The sequence below is a fragment of the Pinus tabuliformis genome, chromosome Q (assembly GCF_031772625.1).
Source record: "Pinus tabuliformis cultivar Carrire ecotype Pingquan chromosome Q, CPIR1, whole genome shotgun sequence".
Classification (NCBI taxonomy): domain Eukaryota; kingdom Viridiplantae; phylum Streptophyta; class Pinopsida; order Pinales; family Pinaceae; genus Pinus; species Pinus tabuliformis.
The window spans coordinates 294,446,337-294,466,897 of record NC_142296.1 but is presented as its reverse complement, the minus strand read 5'-3'; the positions used below and the strand labels follow the sequence as shown (position 1 = coordinate 294,466,897).

At 39.0% G+C, this 20,561-nt stretch overlaps 2 protein-coding genes across 4 annotated transcripts in view; one reads left to right on the top strand and one right to left on the bottom strand.

Moving 5' to 3' along the window:
• LOC149219381 (putative pre-mRNA-splicing factor ATP-dependent RNA helicase DEAH5) overlaps positions 1-20,561 on the top strand; it is a 111,224-nt gene that overhangs the window by 75,667 nt on the left and 14,996 nt on the right. The gene's annotated exons all lie outside the window — the stretch shown is intronic.
• Positions 4,595-5,584, bottom strand: LOC149219382 (uncharacterized). The gene has a single exon (XM_089386809.1). It carries the CDS (start codon positions 5,582-5,584, stop codon positions 4,595-4,597), a length of 990 nt encoding a protein of 329 aa, XP_089242935.1.

The window sequence follows — 20,561 nt, the reverse complement described above, 5'->3', positions numbered from 1 at the left end:
GAATTCTCGTTGATGGGACTCACTAAGGCCGGTAAGGGGGCAGCCGTGGTAATAAGGTGATTTTACACTCCTGCTGCAATGGGTAGGCAGGCGTTGTAAACCTAACCTAGTGAAACGAATCTGATCAGAAACGATAGTGGAATGTATCGGGTGCTGTTGGTAGTTCATGGGGGTATATGTTTTTTTGCCTCCAGCATAGCATATTAAAGACGTTCGTGGAGCCCTCCTTCCATACGTCGCCCCCAAACCCCCCACCCACGGTATCAGCTTGTAAGGTAGTTTTTATGGCGAGCATTGCTATCGTCGACCCAAGCCCACTACTAGTTACGTGTCACTCATTTCCGGCTCCCCACCCACCAGGGTTGGGCAGCATCTCGACTGAATAGCCGAGTGGCTCAATCAAATGGGCGGGGTTGGATGGATGGCTTGTAGGGTTCAAAACCCTCCCATAGTGCTGTGGGCCACCGGAACTACGTAGGTTTGGTATCCTATCAATAGTATTGATATGCAGGAACCTAGATTTCAATCGAAGTAGTCCCCACCACTATGAATAATGAGTGCCCCGCCATCGTCGACCTACACCCACCACTGGGTCCTACCCACCGGATATGTAAATACATCGCCTACCCGTCAAGAACCCAATAGCCAACCATCCCTAGATAACGTCGCAGTAATTGCTCCCAATGAATGAACAACCTATCCAATCCAATTGGCGCTCCGGAACATATGGAACCGAAACCATACCATTCCATAGTACGGACGGAAGGAAGGAGTCAAAATCAATCAATTGCTCTTGAAACATAGAATAGAAAATGATCATTCGTGCGCCCGACCCCCAGCCCACCATACCTCCCCACACACCCACTTCAAACTGGATGGATGTTTGGCGAGGTCTACTCGAATCAATAAAATGAACTTCAATGATCAATGAAAGCCGATCAATGAAAGATTCGTGCTCAGTTTCAGAGAAATTAGCTGCCCCACCATACCCAATCAATGAATTTGGTTTGCTTGCTTACGGGTGACCCCAAATGGTCCAGTAGTGAGCGAGGCTTCTATATTCATATGAACTGCAAATGGATTATTACTATCAATTGACGTTTCAATTCGCCCGGCCCCTACGAAGCTTTTACCACCTAGAGCTTTGAGGCATATATCTATCCACATTCACGCAGCGGCTACAAAACATAGCAGACTGGAATTCCTTGACAGCACGACCCATACTGGACTAGGCAAACTAGGCATACTAGACAGGAAGGAAGGCTGGGCATAACCGTGCACACCTCACACGACACCTAATAGACCGGTCTACCTAAGTAAGCTAACGAGCATACATAATAGGGCAGAATGGGTATCAGTAACAGCTAATAACAGGCACAGACACATGCGAACACATGCGTGTCTACTATATACAGAGGGAAACAAAAAGGAGAGACATAACAGCGGGGGCATCTAAAACTCCATACTTAATCTTGCCAAAATGTTTGCCATTGCAATGCTCATCTTGGATGCATCCACCTAAGGGATGAGACCAAGGAAGAAAAACATTTTCATGTGCTAGAGTACACTGATTCTTCTAGGAATGTGCCATTGGATCACATGCTAGCAAGTTATTATTAGAGATTACATCAAGGACGTTGGTCAAGTTTTGGCTAGATGTATATGAGAAGCAAACTTTTACAAGTTGATTGCTTCTCCGATCAAACATGAAAATTTAGAGCATGATAATGACAAATTGTGTGAGCTTTGGTCCAAGAGATTTGCGCAGTTGTATAATGGAGCACGACTTGTCTTGAAGGACATGGTGCAATGATTGTGGGACTTAAAGGTCGAGAATACATGGGCTTGTTCATTGACAAGGGACATTTACTATGTTTCTTTCCTTGATGATTACTTAAGGAAAGCCTAGATTTACTTTATGAAGATGAAGTATGAAGCCTATAGTAAGTTCAAAGAGGCTTAATCTCTTGTGGAGAATTATATAGGGAAAAGATTCAAGGTGTTGAGATTTGACAACGATGAAGGGTACACCTCCAAAGACTTTGATGCCTTTTGCAAGGAATCAAGGATCAAGAGGGAGTAAATGGTGTTGACAATAGTAGGAATAGGTCCATCATAGAGATAGTCATGGATATGATCCACGATCTAGATTTGCCTATGTGTCTTTGTGTAGAGACATTTAGTACAATCATCTACACCATAAACAATTGTCCTCACAAGATTTTGAAGTGCAAGACATGAGAAGAAGTTTTTATAGGTAAGAAACATCAAGTATCACACTTTTGTGTATTTGGTCTTTTTGTGTATATTCATATGCTTGATGGAAATATATGTAAATTTTAAGCTTCTAGCATGAAAGGTATATTTTTTGGTTATAGTGAGTCCTCCAAGTATCACTGGGTCTATCTTCCATCATGGCGAAAGGTAGATGTGAAATTTGATGAGGATGCATTTGTCTTCTAAGTCTTAGGAGCCTCTCCTATGGAAGTTGAGTAGGGAGGAAGGCTTCTTGTTTCAAGTGCTGATATGAAAGAGAAGAAAATATCCAATTCAAATCAACAAAGTTCCAATGAAGGAATGAAAACCACTTTACCTTCTAGTTCAACAAAGTTGCAAAGATGGTTACCTAGAGTTCGTAGGAGGCACAAGATCAAGTAGGAGCACTAAAGACTTCTTTTTCAGGTGAGTCATGCTCATAAGAAATTTCATAGTAATGTTGCATTGATGTTGTTGTATTATTGATTTAGAGGCTTCTAGTTAGGAGAAACCCATTGTGGAGAAAGTATGGTAGGATGCTATGATAGAAGTGTATAACTCCATGTTGAAAAATGTTGTTTGGGATATTGTTCCAAGGCTTGAATGGAAATTTGTGATAGATTCCAAGTCGTTGTACAAGGTAAATCATGTGGTTTATGGTAGCATAGAAAAGTACAAGGTCATATTCATAGAAAGAGGATTCTCCCAAAGTGAGGGTGTTGACATTAATGGTTTGATTGGAGGAAGTATCCATCAATTAACTAAGGGGCTCTGAGGTGCATGAGCAAGATACTCATGTGTAGGTTAATGAATGTCCTTAATGGGCTAAAGCAGGCACACTGTGCATGGTACTTGAGGATTGATGAGTTCTTACTAAATTTGAGTTTCACTAAGACTACTGCAAATCCTAAATCTAATTCTGATCTAGTTGTCTTGGTCTTGTATGTAGATATATTCATCCTTATAGGTAGTTTTGATGTTTATTTCCTTGTGTAAGAACAAGCTAGACAATGAATTTGATATGATGAACATAGCTCCTATGCATTACTTTCTAGGTCTACAGGTTTGGAAGGGTACATGGGCAATCTTCCTTGTACAAGGGAATTACATAGTAGAGACTTTGAAGAGATTTTAGATGATTGATTGTAAACCCTTGGCCACTCTTGTGGTTCCAAGTTTGAAGTTGTCTACTGATTTATATTTTGATTTGGTAGATAGGAACATATGTTGGATCTTCCCTACCTCCTTCTGAACCTTGTCTCGTATGAACTGATATTTGATCTTAATATGCTTGGACCTATCATGAAACACTGGGTTCTCAAAGAGTGTGATACAACATTGATTATCATAGTAAATCATCGTGGGATTTGACTATGATTAAAAAATCCCGCGAGTAACTTGCGAAGTGAAATGGCCTCACAACATCCACTATTAGTTGCCATGTATTTTGTCATTGTAGAGCTAAGTGCTATGGGAGTTTGCTTCCTACTAAACCACAATACCATCTCAAGGTTTGTGGTGAAAGTTTTGTGGATTACGAGGAGACATTTTCTCTAATAGGCAGGTACACTAGAGTAGTTATGTCCTTGGTTTCATTCATGGGATGGAGGATACATCAGATGGATGTGAAGACAACCTTCCTTGATGGGATCATTGAGGAAGAAATGTACATAGAACAAACTGAGGGCATTGATATAAATGGGAAGGAGTCCCATGTCTGTTTTGTAGTGAACACCTTTAATCAATTCATGGTGGTGCCAAGGCAAGAGCATTGAGTTGTAGCAAAACATGTGCTTATGTATTTGAGGGGCACAATGGAGTATGGTTTCAGATATCTTGGAGATGGTGAAGTGAAGTTGCAGGGTTTGCCAAACCTAAATGGAGAAGGTAATCAAGTCAACAAAACTAAAAGTTAAAAGTTAAAACTTATAACTTATCAGCAATGAGCATTGAAATCCAAAATTACATACCTTGGATTTAAGTAGTAGCCGACTGCATGTAAAGGTCTATGGAGTTGTTTGTTCCATTTTTCATCCATGATTCTCCATAAAGGAATGTACTTTTGTCTTTTATCCCCATATGCTGCCTTTATTTGTTCCTTGGCCTGATCCATGGCCTCATAAACAAACCCCATGGCAGGTTTATCACTATCCACCATCTGCAAAACTCTGACAAGAGGCTCACTAAATAGCACAAACTCCTCTTCCTTTGACCAAAATCTTTTGTCAAATACTTGGTTAACCATCTGCTTCCCTTAAGCCTTTTTGCTCCACTGAGATGAATTCCGTTCATCACATGAAAACATCTTCCTCAAGTTCGATTTTTGTTGAACAAGGGATTACAACGAAAGGAAGTTGGTTGCAAATTGTGTGATGGCTGATCGAATAAGCTCTTTTACCCCTGAGTGCTTTCTCATAAGGTTCAAAACCCATGAGTGGTTGTAGATGTACTTGGTTATGGATTTTGCATCTTCCACACACTTCTTCACCCACTCAATTTTGCCAATATCCTCCAACATGAGGTCCAAACAATGGGTTGCACATGGAGGGCACCAAATGGTGGGGTGTTTTTCCTCCAACATCTTTCCCGCTGCAACATAGTTAGAGGCATTATCTGTGATAACTTGTACAACATTTTCAACCCCTACTTCCATAACTACTTCATCCAAAAGACGAAATAGCAATTGTGCATCCTTCACTTGATCAGATGCATCAATAGATTTGAGAAACATAGTACGTTTTGGACAAGCAATTAAGAAATTCAGTATGGTGTGAGATCTACCATCAGTCCATCCATCAGACATAATTGTGCATCCTGTTTTGGTTAATGATTGCTTGAACTCTGTATAGTAGTCTTGTATTCTTTGGACCTCATTTTGTAAAAGTGGCCCCCTGATATCATGAAATCTAGGGCCTTTGAAGCCTGCTCCACATGAAGCTATAACATCAATCATGGTTTGATAATATGCAGAATTAGTAGCATTAAAAGGTATGTCTGCATCATACCACCATCTAGCAATGCATTCATATGCAACCTCCTTCTCTATCTTCTTCCATTTAGCGTCAAGGGTTGGTTGAGAACCAGGGGTGGTGTGGGGCACAAAAGAGTTTATCCCTCTACGGGTTGTTGTCCTCTTCAAGTTAAAAGCACTTGAACTACCCTCTCCAACTCTAGCAGGGAAACTAGAGGAATCTTCAAAACTGGGCACATATTCTTCAAAATCAAGTTCACTAAGCAATGCATCATCCTTTTGACTTTTGCCTATATCTTTTTTAATTCTTTTGTTTTTTCCCTTTTCTTTATTGCAGGCTTCAATTAAACTTTGCATCTTTGCTTTAAGATCATTAGAAACATTTTCATAAGGGTTTACTTGCCTTCTCCAATGTGCTAGGTGTTCTTTAATTCTATGGATGCCCCCACCCTTAACTTTTTTCCCACAATAGTTGCAGATTTTTACCCCTTCATTTAAATAGTGAACCCAAGTTGTATCATTCTTGGTTTTGGGGACCATGAGGAAGAAATGGAAAATATTCATTGAAAACCCTAGGGTTTTTAGAATTGTACGGCATTTTTTTATAGAGAAAAATAAAAGAGTAGAGGCAATGAAATACTTGGAGAAGATTCGTAAATTTTGAGAAGAGAAAAAGCTCCAACGAATATGAAAATAAGCTTTTCAATCAGCTGATTCAACTCCAAAATCTTCCTTAGGAATTTGTCAACGCAATCCCTCGAAATAACCATGCGAATTTCAATAATTATTGAGTAAAAAATAGAAGAAAATAACAGACAATTTTTTTATTTTTATTTTTTTCCAACAAAAATTACAAATCGATGGACACTATGCAAATCAAGAGGAAGCAGGAGGAAGCAGAGAGAGCATTAGCCATCTTCTGCCCTAGATGCACAAGGAGACACCCTAGGAATGAATGTCCATTGAACCTTGTAGAAATCCGCTCGGTTTGTGAATTCTGCATAAAAACACTAGGGTTTTAAAATTTTTAGGGAAAAAAAGTAGTTTTTTGAAGAAAATAGAACATTAATGGTTGAAAAAAATACCTTAAATTTCCCTGGCAATTTTCTAAAGAAAATCAACTCCTACAAATTTGCATTAAAACACTAGGGTTTTTATTTTTTTTGAGAAAAAACTGATTTTTGGAGAAAATGGAACAAAAAAATAATGGCAAAAATTTCCTTGATTTACCCTCTAATTTTTTTTGGAGAAAATCAACTCCAAAATCCTCTGAAATCAACAATGTAGCAGCCCCAACAAAATAAAAAAAAATTCTTCCACCAGCGCCAAAAACCACTGAAGAAAACCCAAAGATCTCTAGAATTTTTTTTTTGATGTAGCTCGAATATTCATGACATATTCTAGTTCCGAGCATCAAATGACTTCTCTGGTTTGTACTTTCTAGGTTACACAAACATCTTATCACAATAATTTGATCGATCTTCAGAAAAAGATATCTAAGACACTAGTTCGACTTCTCAAGAAAATTCGGTTTCTTTCACTTGGAGATGACTACAGATTTGGCTCTTCTTCAAAGGCTCGTATAACAGATATTGGGCTTCAATACATGTTAGACCTCTGCTGTAATACAATAGATTTTGAACTCAAGGTATATCTTTTTCATATAAATCTATATGCTTATTCTATGCTTGTATCATTATTGATATCTATGCTCTGGCTTTCTTGATTGTGATAGTTCATTGATAGATTCTATCGTATTTCATTAGATCATTAATTCCAAGCTCCTTTAGATAAGTCTTCAAAGGTTCCTTTTTACTTGAGAAGAGGACAAAGATATCCATATCAATTTGTCCTAGATTCTATTCAAGCATAGAGAATGAATCTCAAACTTTCAAGATCATCAATATCGTTATTAAATCATCTTTCACAGATGGACAACGAATATGACTGAGATTTTTTGGTTTTCAAATTTATGATCATGAAAAGACAAGACATCTTATGGTTTCATACCCAAAACATTGACTGGCCTTATTCCTGAGAAGTTTCTGGGTTACAGTCTTGCATCTTATTTGTGTTTTTATATTAGATCTGTGGCGCAGACTAGGATTATTTCAGCCTCTTCAAATATGAAAGCTTTGGTCCTATGAATAGAGGCTACTTAGGCTACAAGTTCTGAGACCATTCAAAACAATAGGAGCAAGAATTAATCATTTTCTACCAGTAAACTTCGACCTTCAACAAGGGCTTCGACCCTCTTTCATAGAATAGGATTCTTGAAGTTCAGACTAGGGCTTCTAACAAATTTTCGTTCTCCTCCTAGAATGAGATTCTTCAATAGGGGCATTTGACAGATCAGACCTTTAGAGATCATCTTTTTGAGCTAGTGCTTTCATCCATAGCTTTGATACCATGTTGAAATTCAAGTGCAAACTAGAATTTCTAATCAAGATAATTACTTGTGACTGTTTATATATGTTTTCCATTTACCATTTACCTCATTCATTAGCTTATCAAGCAATTATACAAATACAAAGCACAAAAAGATAAGAAACACCAGAAATTAGACCAGCAGCGATGGCAAACCCCACAAGGGGAAAACCCAACAATCCTTTCCTTATAGACTCTTATTCAACAAGAGAAATCCAAGTCATAGGTAAACTGACCAATAGACTGATTACCCAAGTGCCAAGTCAACCCTCCTTCAAGCAACAACTGTTCACAACACTGTTCATGAAATGCCACATCATCACAGAAAGAAGTGCCACAGGAAACTCGCATCATCACAGAGAAATCTGCCATAGGAAGCTTGCGTCTTCATAGAGAAATGTCCCACAGGAAACTCGCTTATCATAGAGAAATCTGCCATAGGAAGCTTGTGTAACCATAGAAGATTGTTCCTTAGATATCTCGCATTCCACAGAAGATAAGTGCCTCAGACATATATGAATTTGTCCCCATAGAAGAGATACGAATTGGTTTCCAAATGGTGGAGTATAGATGCGAATATATAGTTGTTTCCATGTTCGAAAAGATGCATCTCAAGACTGAGACGACTTGTCATCTGGAGGGCTGATTTGGCAATTGGGATTTTACCAAAAGGTACATAAAAAAATTATTTTTTCTTATTCTTTTTAAATCTCAAATAAATTATTTTTGACTCTTTACAACATTATGAAGACCGAGCCTAGTTACAACTTCAACACTGGGTACTTGGCATCATGACGAAGCTAAACTTGTACTCTTGATTTTTCCTTCTTTCGAGTAGAAAGCCATTGCTAGAATGATGTTATTTGTTGAGATGCCCCACTGTCCACATATCATGCATCCCAATGGTGGGTTTGAATTTGGGGAAGGAAGTTTCACAATTAATTTCATCCATCTATTGGGGGTGGTTGACTGCTAATGTCCACTGTGCTCCCCATACTCGTTAAACATTGACTACGAGGGAGGCCTCCTCAATCAATCTTGTCCCGGAAGAGATTTCGCCCCGATTAACTTGCACGAGGTTTAACAACCTCCCCATGGGCAAAATCTTGGTAGAAAATTCATTCATCTACGGTTTTGCAAAGATTGGTACTTGGTCCTGCTAATGCTTCTCTTTACCTTTCTTCTTCTATGGACATTGTGGTGCATAATGATCATGCTTATGACAAATGAAGCTCTTGATTTTACTCAAGTCCTTTCATTGTTGTGAAGTGGGCTCGTCACTCTTTCTCTTACCTCTACCCTTATTTGAATGTCGAAATAGAGCTAGGTTCTCATCTCCACCCTTCTTACTAGCTCCTTATCTCTATCCGAGTCTTCTTCTAGATATAGTCATCCCAAAGCCTTTCAGAGTTAGGAATCTTCTTTTGAAAAATGGTTCCACTTCAACTTTGAGACCATTCAATGCCATGTACACTGGCTTTGTATCTTCAACCTTCTCCCCAATTGTTGCAAGTTGATCACGAATTTGTGTGACTTTCATAAGGTAACTAGTGGTAGTGTATGATTTGGTCATCTCTATGGATTTGAGTTTGTTTCACAATATCGTCTTTTTGTTTAAGTTTTGACTCTGGTAGAGATTAAACAGAACATCATGCATTTCCTTCGCCTTATTCTTTGTAGATAAATATAATTTTCCACGGGGATGTGTTCCCCAGGATAGGGGGCATGCTCCCATGCTCTCAGGATGGGGGATGCTTGGGGAAATGTTTCCCCATGTCCCCATTTTGGGGAAACTAGAGGAAATGCAGGGGGAGACATTTACCTAATCTGCGGGACGCATTTCACCAAAACAGGTGCTTGTGGGCGCCCCCTCTCAAACAGGGTTGGGCATCCCCCAAAAATTTTGCCTTAAAACAATAATTTACGAGTATGCAAGCCGGATATTCAACCCAAGGGTGCTACTAATTATATGTAATTGATAGTAATGTCATATTCTTAAAAAAAAGTGACATTATCCTTTATCTTTTATTTGCATCTTTTTACTTAAATTTTTAACATTACCAATAATTGTTTCAGGATGTTTGAAAGTGGTTCCAAGCTCATTGGATTTCATGTAGAGAAAGTAGAATTTTAGATCCTACTAAAAATACAACAAACTAACAATTTCCAAGTTTTCAGGATTGGGGGGAATTGCAATGTTTCCATTGGACTCTATCATGTATGAGTATGGAACTAGCATTTAATCAAGAGCACCAAGTCCTCTATGTACCTCAATGTTGGTGGCATTGATTGTTGAACTCTTTTGTCATGACCCTAGTAAAAATGTACCCATTATGCAAACAAAATATCGATTTGACTTGTTAAGCTTTTTCTATCTTATTTTAAGGCTTATAGGGTGATATTGATGATGAAGATCCCAATATAGACAACACTTCTGATGATATTTTGGTATTTGTTGTAGCATGATTTTTTGGGACTATGGGGGCCATATAGAGCCTCTTTGTTGATGTATTTTTGGTTCAAAGACGGATTGCACTCAATGCTCTTTTCATTATATGCACACTTGCTATATATGAGAAACTTTGCATATTTTTGTATAATGGTTTGGATTCATATTGATGTACATGAATATTTATTTATTTTTCAAAATTTGAATATTTATGTATTTTTTGTTCTCCCCTATGTTACTTGGGAGCAGGAGCAGGAGCGACATTTTTAGAAGCTCTCGGTTTGGGAGCGATTCGGGGAGCGATTTTTTATAAAATATATATTTTTTACATTTTTTATATTTTGATGCATATATGTCAACAAAAGCATGTAGAATTATGAATTAGATATAAAAAGCATAAAAAACATAAATTGAACCATATAACAACAATCATTTAGAAGTTATAATCTTCATTAACCATGTCCACAAGTTAGTAACATAGTAACATACAACATATTGAGTCTCATGATTCATCAATCTTAAAGTTTCAAGCTTTCAAAATTCAATATATAACATTTAACATCATTGATCACCAAAGTTGTACTTGTAAGCTAAGTGTAACCATTACAACAAATAATACCTAACATGAAATGAAATATTATAAAATGAAATGAAATGAAACAACTTTCAACTTTCACGAAGCATCATATTCATAATTCATTACCAATGAGTTATAATTGCCAACTTCAAACTTTAATTGTCATATATTGTTTACAAAAAAAAATCATAATAAATATGAAAGAGTCAACATCTATTAAAACTATTAGAAACTAGAAAAGTAAATTTTTTATCTATTGCTAATGCTTGGGCCTCTTGGCGCCATGAGAAATGTCTAATTTTTTAGTCTTGTTGGAAAATCAGGATCTTTGTAATTAATATCACCCTCGAAGCATTAATATCTAGAGGTATCTTTGTCATTACCTCTGGATCTGTATAGGGATCTTTGTCATTAATATCACCCTCTAAGCATTAACATAAGATAGAAAAAGCATAGCATGTAAAGTCAAGATTTTGTTTGAGTGATGGGTATCTTTTTAGTAGGGTCATAATAGAGGAGCTCGACAACCAATGTCACTAACATCAAGGTACATAGAGGGATTGGTGCTCTTGATTAAATACAAGTTCGATACCCTAATACATGATAAAATCCAATGGAAACATTGCAATCCCTCCAATATTGAAATCCTGAAAAACTGATAAGTCCGCTGGATTTTGAATGAAATATAAAATTCTTCTTTCTCCATATGAAATCCAATGAGGTCGAAACCACTCTCAAACATCCCGAGTCATTTCATGGTAATGTTAAAAATTTAAGTAGAAGGATGAAAATGAAGATTGTGGAGAATGCCACTTTTACTTTAAGAATTTAACATTCCATGAATCACATATCAATACTTTTCAAGGAAAGTATAACTAGGTTCGGTATTTGTCAATATAACTTTGATCTTTGTACTTGTCAAGAAAAAGAAATATTATTTTTATAAATTATATGAATGAGTTTCTTGCTCATTCCATAGGTCTAGGAAAGTCAAAGAGTCAAAGTCATGTGCAAAAATCTCTTCTTGAGCATATATGTAAAATGTATACTAGTCAAGAACAACCCTCCAAGACAAGCACAATCCTCCAAGACAAGCATGAAGAAGTCTGCCTGCAAAACAATGAAGAAAACAATTAAGTCGGCCTCAAAATATATATTAAAGAACAGTCATGTCAGCTCAGTTAAAGTGACATGTCTAGTCATGAATACAAGTTGGCTTACCTACACACATACCACTATATATACCCCGTTGGGGTCACCACAAAAAATATACCTCTGAAATTTCGTATGGTGCAGGAAGCTCTGAAATTTCGGACTTCTCTGAAACTTCGGATGAGGACAGAGGAGCAGAACTTCAGATGGGTACAGAACTAGGATACATCTGAGATTTTTGGATAAGATTACAGTGTTTCAGGACTTCGGATAAGGTACAAGAAGCTCGGTTGCCTCTACTCCTTCGTGGGTAATCACAAAAGAAGCGTTACAGTTTTGGCATACTTATGAAGAGGAGGACACTCTTTGTCACGACCTCCTCACAGTCATAGCACTCACTGCCTCAGCACATAGTCATACATGAAGGATCTCGGTCACACTCTGTCTCAGCATATAAACACAGTCACAGACCTGATGATCACTGTCTCACAGTTTGGTAGTGATCTAATAAAGATCTCGGTGGTAGTGCAGCAAGGTGCAAAGATGTTGCAGCAATGAAGTGATGCAGTAGAGATGATCTTAGTAAGAATGCAGTAATGATCTAAGTAAATATGGAGCAATTGTGCAACAACAATGATCTCATTGTTATGTTAAGTATCTTTGTGAAGGTGCAGTAATAATGACCTCGGAGAAGCAGCAGTGATGATGATCTCAGCATTGATGAAGAAGAGGATTGGTGTCTTGGTGTTGGAGTGGCCTAGGAGGTCAAGGGTCATGGTCTTGGTGTTCGTCAATTGGAATCTCTATAAGAATAATTTTGTGTGGGTTTTCCTCTCCAAGAGGGAGAGGTTTTGGCCTTGGAAGAAAGCCAAACATCTTGTGTTCTTGTCTCTTTGTTTTGGTAGCCGTTTGATGAAGCAAACACACACTAATAATAATAAAAAGATCAAGTTAAGATAAATTGTAAAATCACTTCACAAATTGTTATCATGCTAAGAAGAATCACTCTAACTCGTGCCCTAGATTCTTCAACATGGAATCAGAGCTAAGGTTCAGAAGTCAAAGGAAGGGAAGCAAAGAGACATACAAGGATCAATCTTCAAAGGCATCAAAGTAAGGTTAAGGGTTTTGTCAAGAATAAAGGATCAAGTCTACAACAAGCAATCTACATCAGCAAAGATTATCATCTTGGAGAAGGTCGAAAATTCGAGGAGCAGTCCTAATCTACACTACAACAAAAGGAAAACACAATACCTTTCACAGTCTCGATGCTAGCCTCAAAATTTGGGTGTCATTACAACCCATGTCATACCACAACAATCTTAATGACTTAAGCAGTTTCGATGATTGGTATTGAACAATGCTTGAAGGCCACAAAGATCTTTGCTCATGCTAGTCAACTCAAGCAAGGTTCTACTCCAACAAGGTGCATTGCAGCAAAGTTACGAAGATATATAGTCACAACATACATTACAACAATATCACTTCAGAAGGAGAACACAATGCCACATCTCGGGTGGACATCATGATAGTGCTCTCAAAATTCTTGATTTCGATTCCATACCCTCATAGTCAAGGAATCAAATAATCTCAACATATCATAAAAGGCAGTAGTGCTTGGTGTTGAACAATGCAAGGAAGTCTCAAGAAAGGTTCTGGAACTCTATTGTACTAGGCAACTCAAGCAAGAATCTCATTGAAGGAGATCATTCAAGAAAGCATCAAGGTGAAGATTTCATCTTCACGTGACAAGTAAGTATCTTTTTATTCCATATTCAAGTTTGGTTAAATGACTTCATGATTGCAAGGAAATCTATGAATTGGATGGGTTATCAAGATTCCTTGCATGAAGAAGGAGAATAGACATAGTCCTCTAAGTAGCTGAAGTCATCAAAAGGTCTCCTCTGAATTTATGAAAAGGGGTATTTATGAAAGATTCCCTCACATAGTAAAAATTGGAGACATCAAAATGATGTGGATGATAAACTCATTCTCTTAAGGTGCAATGAACATGAAATTTGATCTACATGAAAGTAAAGGGTATCAAAGGATGTAGGATATCTTCCATCTACAAGACCTAGAAAGGAAGATAACCATAATACACTAACTATCAAGGTAACAAATGCCCATGAACAAGAAGGTTACCTCGTTCAACAACTTGTGGTCTCTATGCCAGATAGAGAAGGACAAGTTGACGACAAAAATATTGAAGGTTAAAAGAACTCAACCATGTGTAGAAAAGGAAGGCAAGGTTGGTCGTCAAGCAAGACAAAATAAGTATAGGTAAGATTCAATTCTATAGAATGATTTTGGAAGCTCATATCACTGAAAGACGGAGGAAGCTGAAGAAAAGGGCCAATGAAAGAGGGGGTAACAAATCTCTCCTATGAGTAAGATAGTATCCCTCACAAAATGGTCCTATCATAAGCTCCTAGATCTTGTGATTATGATAATAAGATGCATCATGGAAGCATTAGAAGCAAGAGCTCGTGACATCACCATGGGAATCATGAAGGACAAAAATGGACAAAATCCATGGCAGTCAAACATGAAGGATATAACTCTTGGGAATCTCATTGAACTTTGAAGTAAAGATAGATGTCATCCAAGACAAGGCTCATCATACATCAAGGCAAAAAGGAAACATCTGCCAGATGGGGATATGCAAGATCTTAGAAGTTCTCTCATGGAATCCTCATCAGAGGGTTCACTAATCTAGAGAGGAAGCAAATGTTTCATCAGGAACTCCAACTTATGGAATTCATGGGATGATGGTGTGATGACATGAAGCAGATCAAGGGATTGAAGATATTTTCAAACAAGGAAGCTGCTGGAAGAATCCTAGATGACCTAAAGGTAAAATGAGGTATGTATGCTTGTATTTAATATTATAATGTCATGTCATATGGTTGTGCGTAACATGGATCATTACTTCTATCTTGAGAAGCATGATCAAGAGAAAAGGGATCTTCTCCTCTGAAAAAATGCAGGAAGGCATAAGTCACACTAGATGAAATCAACATAATATGTCCTCATATGAAGTATGAGGTAGTTGTCTAAGAAATTCTGATTGAAAGTGTTGTCGCTCCCAAAGACAACCTTGGATTGCTTACAAGACCAGTGCCTAAGCACATCTATATTTTGTGTGTGTCAATTGATTCTCGGGAAACTGGAGACATCACATATTTTATATATATATATATATAAGGAATGGGTTGGTTCATTAATCCAAAGGTATAAGTCATGTATTTCTGGTACTTCTTCACATACACAGTTCACAAAAATATGTGCATAAAATTCTGGACGCTGAGTAGTTCAAGGACTTACAATTTAATAAGCTTTTATAGAGCAAATGAGAGAGGATATGGGGAAAGAGAAACTCATCACATAGAGCCTAAAACATCAAGAATTCTATATTTAACACATAGAGCTTGAAGCAATAAGAATTTCCACACTTATTTGAGTTGCTGGTAGATATAATGGACAGAAGAGAGGCTGGGTGCTATGATTCATGTAGCGCAGTTTTAAAGATATAATTTCAGCAATTCATACAGGCACATGCATTAACAAATCAATACAAGTGAATCTGTAAGGAAGTATGAAATATTTCTAGCAGCTATGATTGCATGAATTCATAGAAGAAACATGAACATAATGGGTTTTAACAGAGGGATAACACACTGTAATACTCGAAGGGGGAATCACCACCATTTCCTTGATATTCTAAAAGATCTGTAATATAAAGTTATATAGTCTGAAAATAACATGTAGCTTGTTCTTTAGAATTTCTAAACCTTTGAGAAGTATTGCTTCCCCCTATTTATCTAGAGAGGGGAGCCTTTGAACATTCATTGCAACAAAAATCTTTGGTCGAGTCTTAGCTGTCAGGTCGAATAGTTGTCTCGGCTAGGGATGGCTATGTGGCCCAAAAACATTACAACATGATAAATGCGTCATTAAAGGGCAACACATTAGAGGACATCAACTCAATCAACAATCAAATGAAAACATTAATAAGATATCTCCGTGACCATCACTTTGATCACTCCTGCTTCAGGTTTAGTCTGCTCACGGTATGGCCTCCTGTGTTGCTCAGCTGATTCCCATCGCTTCAGCCTTTACTGCTTGACTCATCCCTCCTTTAAAGCTGGGAGTGGGCGTTATCAGTTCATGCCGCGGTATTGAAGCAGAGGACTCCTGGGCGGTACTTCGTCTTCCCTCTGTATGGGGGCACCACGCTGGATCATCAAGTCTTCCCAAGCTACCAAGTCCTTGTTTATTTCTATCAGCATCGACCCTGGTTTCGTGTCCCACAGGGCATTTCTGGATTAGCCCATGCCGAGTTTGAGTGCTCCATCTTCCTTATTAAATGCCGCAGCTGCCGACCCATCTCGTATTTAAGGCTTTGCACTACTTGGTTGCGAAGTCCTCATGTCGGGATTTCTCATTGAAAAGCCTTTACAAGACGGAACCTCCAAGCACACTCTAGCCCCCTTTTCTTCATGTGGCTGGGGCTATGACCAAGTGCTTAGTCCTCTGGCGCTAAGGCCATTAGACTTCCTGCCGGGGGGCTTATTCCTTTGTTATATAAAATCTTGCATATCGACGATTTTTAACACTTTACCTTTGGCATTTCCCCGTGATACTTGTGATCGCCGATCTGCAGGATCGGGCCCACCAAGGATATCGCAATTTGCACTGCGAGAGAAAGTGTTGAGGACGAGTGGTTTTCGGAGGGGGGCATGAGCGGTAAGTGGTAAGTGAGGGGGGGTGCGAAATGATATGAGAGTGACACGTAGCGGAGGGGCCTAGTGGGGAAATCGCTTTTCGAACCCCCCCCGCTGATAAATGGAAACATGGCAAGGGGGGTGAAAAGGCCTGGGAACCGTTGATTTGGGCAGAGTCAATCCAGGCCATCTAGAGATGGGGGGTGTTGAATGAGCATGCAACCTTTGAAAGGGATGGATCCAACAACTTTTTAACTCCATTGTATAAAATATCGTGTCCGGGGAGTTCCCGCATATCGCAATCGCAAGCCGGGAGGGACTTCGGCATAGGAAGAACTTTGCTTTGTGCGATCATCGATTGCGGGATTGATGACGTCATCAGTGCCACGTGGCACCTCTTGAGTGGTGACACGGGTCACCCAGAAATGCCCCAAAGGACCCCTGAAAATGTTGAATTTGCGTGCCACGTGTCCTCCATACTGCCACGTCATGTTGACGTCAGCTGCCATGTGGATTCATCTGGACCAATGGTGCTCTGTCACGTGGCCCCTAGAGGAGAGAGAAAGGCTCGTCTGCCTCTGGTTTTGCAGCTGATTTCCTTTGTAAAATGAAATCGGCCCCTCCTATCGCTTTAACACTAAAGCTCAATTTTCTGCGATTTTGCACTATTGGTGAATTCCCCCGCAATAACTTAAGAATGGTTCGTTGGGCTCGTTGATCGCCGATTTGCTGATATTGGAGCTTTGCCCCTTTGTACTGCACTTTGAAATCCTGCCGATCATCGATAAGTTGCGCCTTGGGTTTTTGACTTTTGCGATTGTCGATATCGGCGATCGCTCGATCGCAGTTTTGCTCCCGGACCTCCGATAAACCGCTAGGTTGGACCCGCCGATATGCGATTTGCAATATCGGTGATCGACCGATTGCAAATTTCGGTGTCTTCCTCTTTGTCACAGCTTCAGTGGGCCCTGATATGCGATTTGCGATAAGCCTGACTGTTATGTGGAATTTTGCATCTACGGATAAACACAATTTCCCTAAGTGGGTAGCTACACTTGGAACAACAGAATTGAAGCATTTAACCTTTTTCTATAGAAGATAAATAAGACAAGGGACCTACTTGTTATCTTTCACTTTCTCTTTGTCTCCTTTGTATGGTTCCCGTCGCTCCTTCTCGAACTTAATCCACTCGATTAGTACCTGCAATCATAAATAGAAGACAAAAAACCAATCAAAGCAAGAGATCTATCTACTATGAACAAATGGAATCGAAAGCATTTACACATATAATCATCATACATAAAGACAAGAATATGGGAAAAGGTGTAAACAACTTTATTAATTAGAAGGAAGAGTTACAACCATGAAGTCCGATCCCATGTCACTCATCCAGCTTGAGTTCCATCCTTCATCACACCAAAAGCACAACACTCCGACAGCATAACAATACTTGCTATGATCTCAAAACTCACACCAACAGTATCTCCTTACAATTCTTCAAAGTCCAGCCCCTGATCACTTAGATGAGTGCTCAATTTATAGGGAATGGAGGTGGTTTTGTCATAAATGAGGGTATTGAATGGCCTTCCAAACTTAGAGTTAGTTTCCATGGAGGAAGGGATGAGAGGATAGGAGGTTACTTAACTCATTCCCTATCCAATTTCGAGCTCATAGGAGATGATAAGAGTGGGAATCTTCTAGAATGCTCTAGAAGATAAGAATATTCCCAGAACCCTATGAAGATTTCGCTCAATCTCACCCAACGCAGGTCAAAGTGGGCCTAGGTGCTCTGCAGAGCAGGCTTGAATGGGCCTAAGTGCTCTGTAGCGCAATTACCCTTGACCAAGGCTGTGCTGGTCCCTCAAGGAGTCATTTCAGGATGTCTTCAGGCCATGAAACTTTCAAGGAAGGAGGCATTCAATGTGATGACTTGTCTAGGGCATGTAGCAACTGAATTAGGGTTTGATGAGCCCTAATAGTACTGATCTGGATGTCGAGAGTGATGTGCCCAAATAGATCTGTAACAGCTGCCTCCTAAAGCATGAAGTCGAAAATGATAATGTCGAGTGATATGCTTTACGATGTGATGAGGAGGAACTGGAGCGAATGGTGGCTTGCATCAATTACAATACATAATATCATGATATTTTGGATTTTTCATGAATCGTTGAGGGAAGGCATACCCATGCTCAACATATAAACTTTTCATTACATGTACATAGATAGTCGTTTACAGATATAGACCCATGATAGGATGACCATCTGTGTAAAGCCGTTGTACATATGATTTCATATTCTCCTGAAATCGCAACCCGGATGGATGAAACTAGATCCGGGGTCTTCTATCTCGTTCAATCGTTCGCTCAAGTATGAGTCTAACCATGTCAGTATGTGATCTGGAGTCGAACATGGGAAGACACCGTTTGATTACCAGCCAATGATGTAAGCTGTTAACAGACGCGAGAGTAATCACCGATAATGATAATGATCCTCAAGGTACTGCAATACATTCTGCATGGTGTGAATGGATGTTTTGATGTTGAACACCATACAAAGTCTTTCGGTCGAAGGCCAGTGATGTCAACCTGTTGCCGGAAGTGAGAAACCTGCCATTGATGTATGCAAGCCTCAAGGTACTGGAAGGGTGTTTGTAAGTCAACTTATTGGATAATGCGTTGATGTCGACAAGAAGCGACTCGTCGCAGGAGGGCCTTGATGTATCCCACATCAACGACACGAAACAAGTGTAATGATTTTGGAGACAGAATGTGACTGAAGACACAAGGTTCAGGAATGGCGGTCATGAAAATGAAGGCTTATAAGTATTGCAAAGGATGAAGTTTACTGAGTGACTTCTCTTGGACATATCGGCAACACTGAATGAATTGGCAGCATTGACCTAAAACCAAGGTGATGGATGGTGTGATAGACCATAGGTATAATAACCATCAAGCAGATAACCCAACCCAAATAGTCTGAATGAATTGACAGCATTGACCCAAAACAAAAGTGATGGATGGTGTGATAGACCATAGGTATGATAACCATCAAGCAGATAATCCAACCCAAATAGTCACGAAGATGAAGTGAAAGTGTCATGTTCAAGAGCGACCTACTACCATAAAGTGGTTTGCCCCTTTTCCAATTTTCCCCAGTGATTATTGACCAATACCTCTTTATTTTTTATCAAGCTTGAGGAGGATATCATATGCTTGTTGTATAATTCCACCATTTGGGTGAATCCGTCGCTATGTGATGTTTTAACCAGTGTAGCGAAGGTGAAACTCGGTTTTGTCATGATGGACAAGTTTGTCGCTATTTGATGTTTTAACAAGTTTAACGACAATGGTAACTCGGCCCTTTTCATATTTAGAGTTTGAAAAGGGACAAAAAGAAAACTCCACAAATTCTTTTTCGTAAGTTTGTCTCTCAAGTCCGAAAAAACATAAAATAATACAAGAGAGAACCTATTGACCATGTTCGATCAACGTATTCCTTTTTCATAAATAATCTATCTCAGTTCGGAAAATGGTTAAACTTATATTGAGTAGATGTCGTTTCCAATCCGTTAACGAGCTGAAAAGGACAAGCGCTCAACAATCTTTTCATATTTCGAGACTCTGAAAAGAGCTTAAAGAGGACTCCACTTTGAGGAACGAGTGGTGTCTAGGATAGCAACTGGTTCTGGTGATGTTGGAACTTTTCAAAACATGTTGATTTATGTGAAGAGGCTGGCTAATAAGACCACTCATTGCAACTGTTCCTCAAAAAGGGTAAAACAACCAAGTGAAAGCGGATGATCGGCCAAGCAGACAGTGACGATGGAAGGAGAAAAACCAAGGTTCATCTGACAGAAGAGGCTGATAGAATGGCAATCACGGGGGTTAAAATGCAGATGGGTTCATTTTTACACAAGCTTGAACCATAGGGAACTATGCTTGGATTCAGTTTCATGTTTACACAAGCTTGAAACAAAAAACTATGCTTGGATTCAATTTCCTT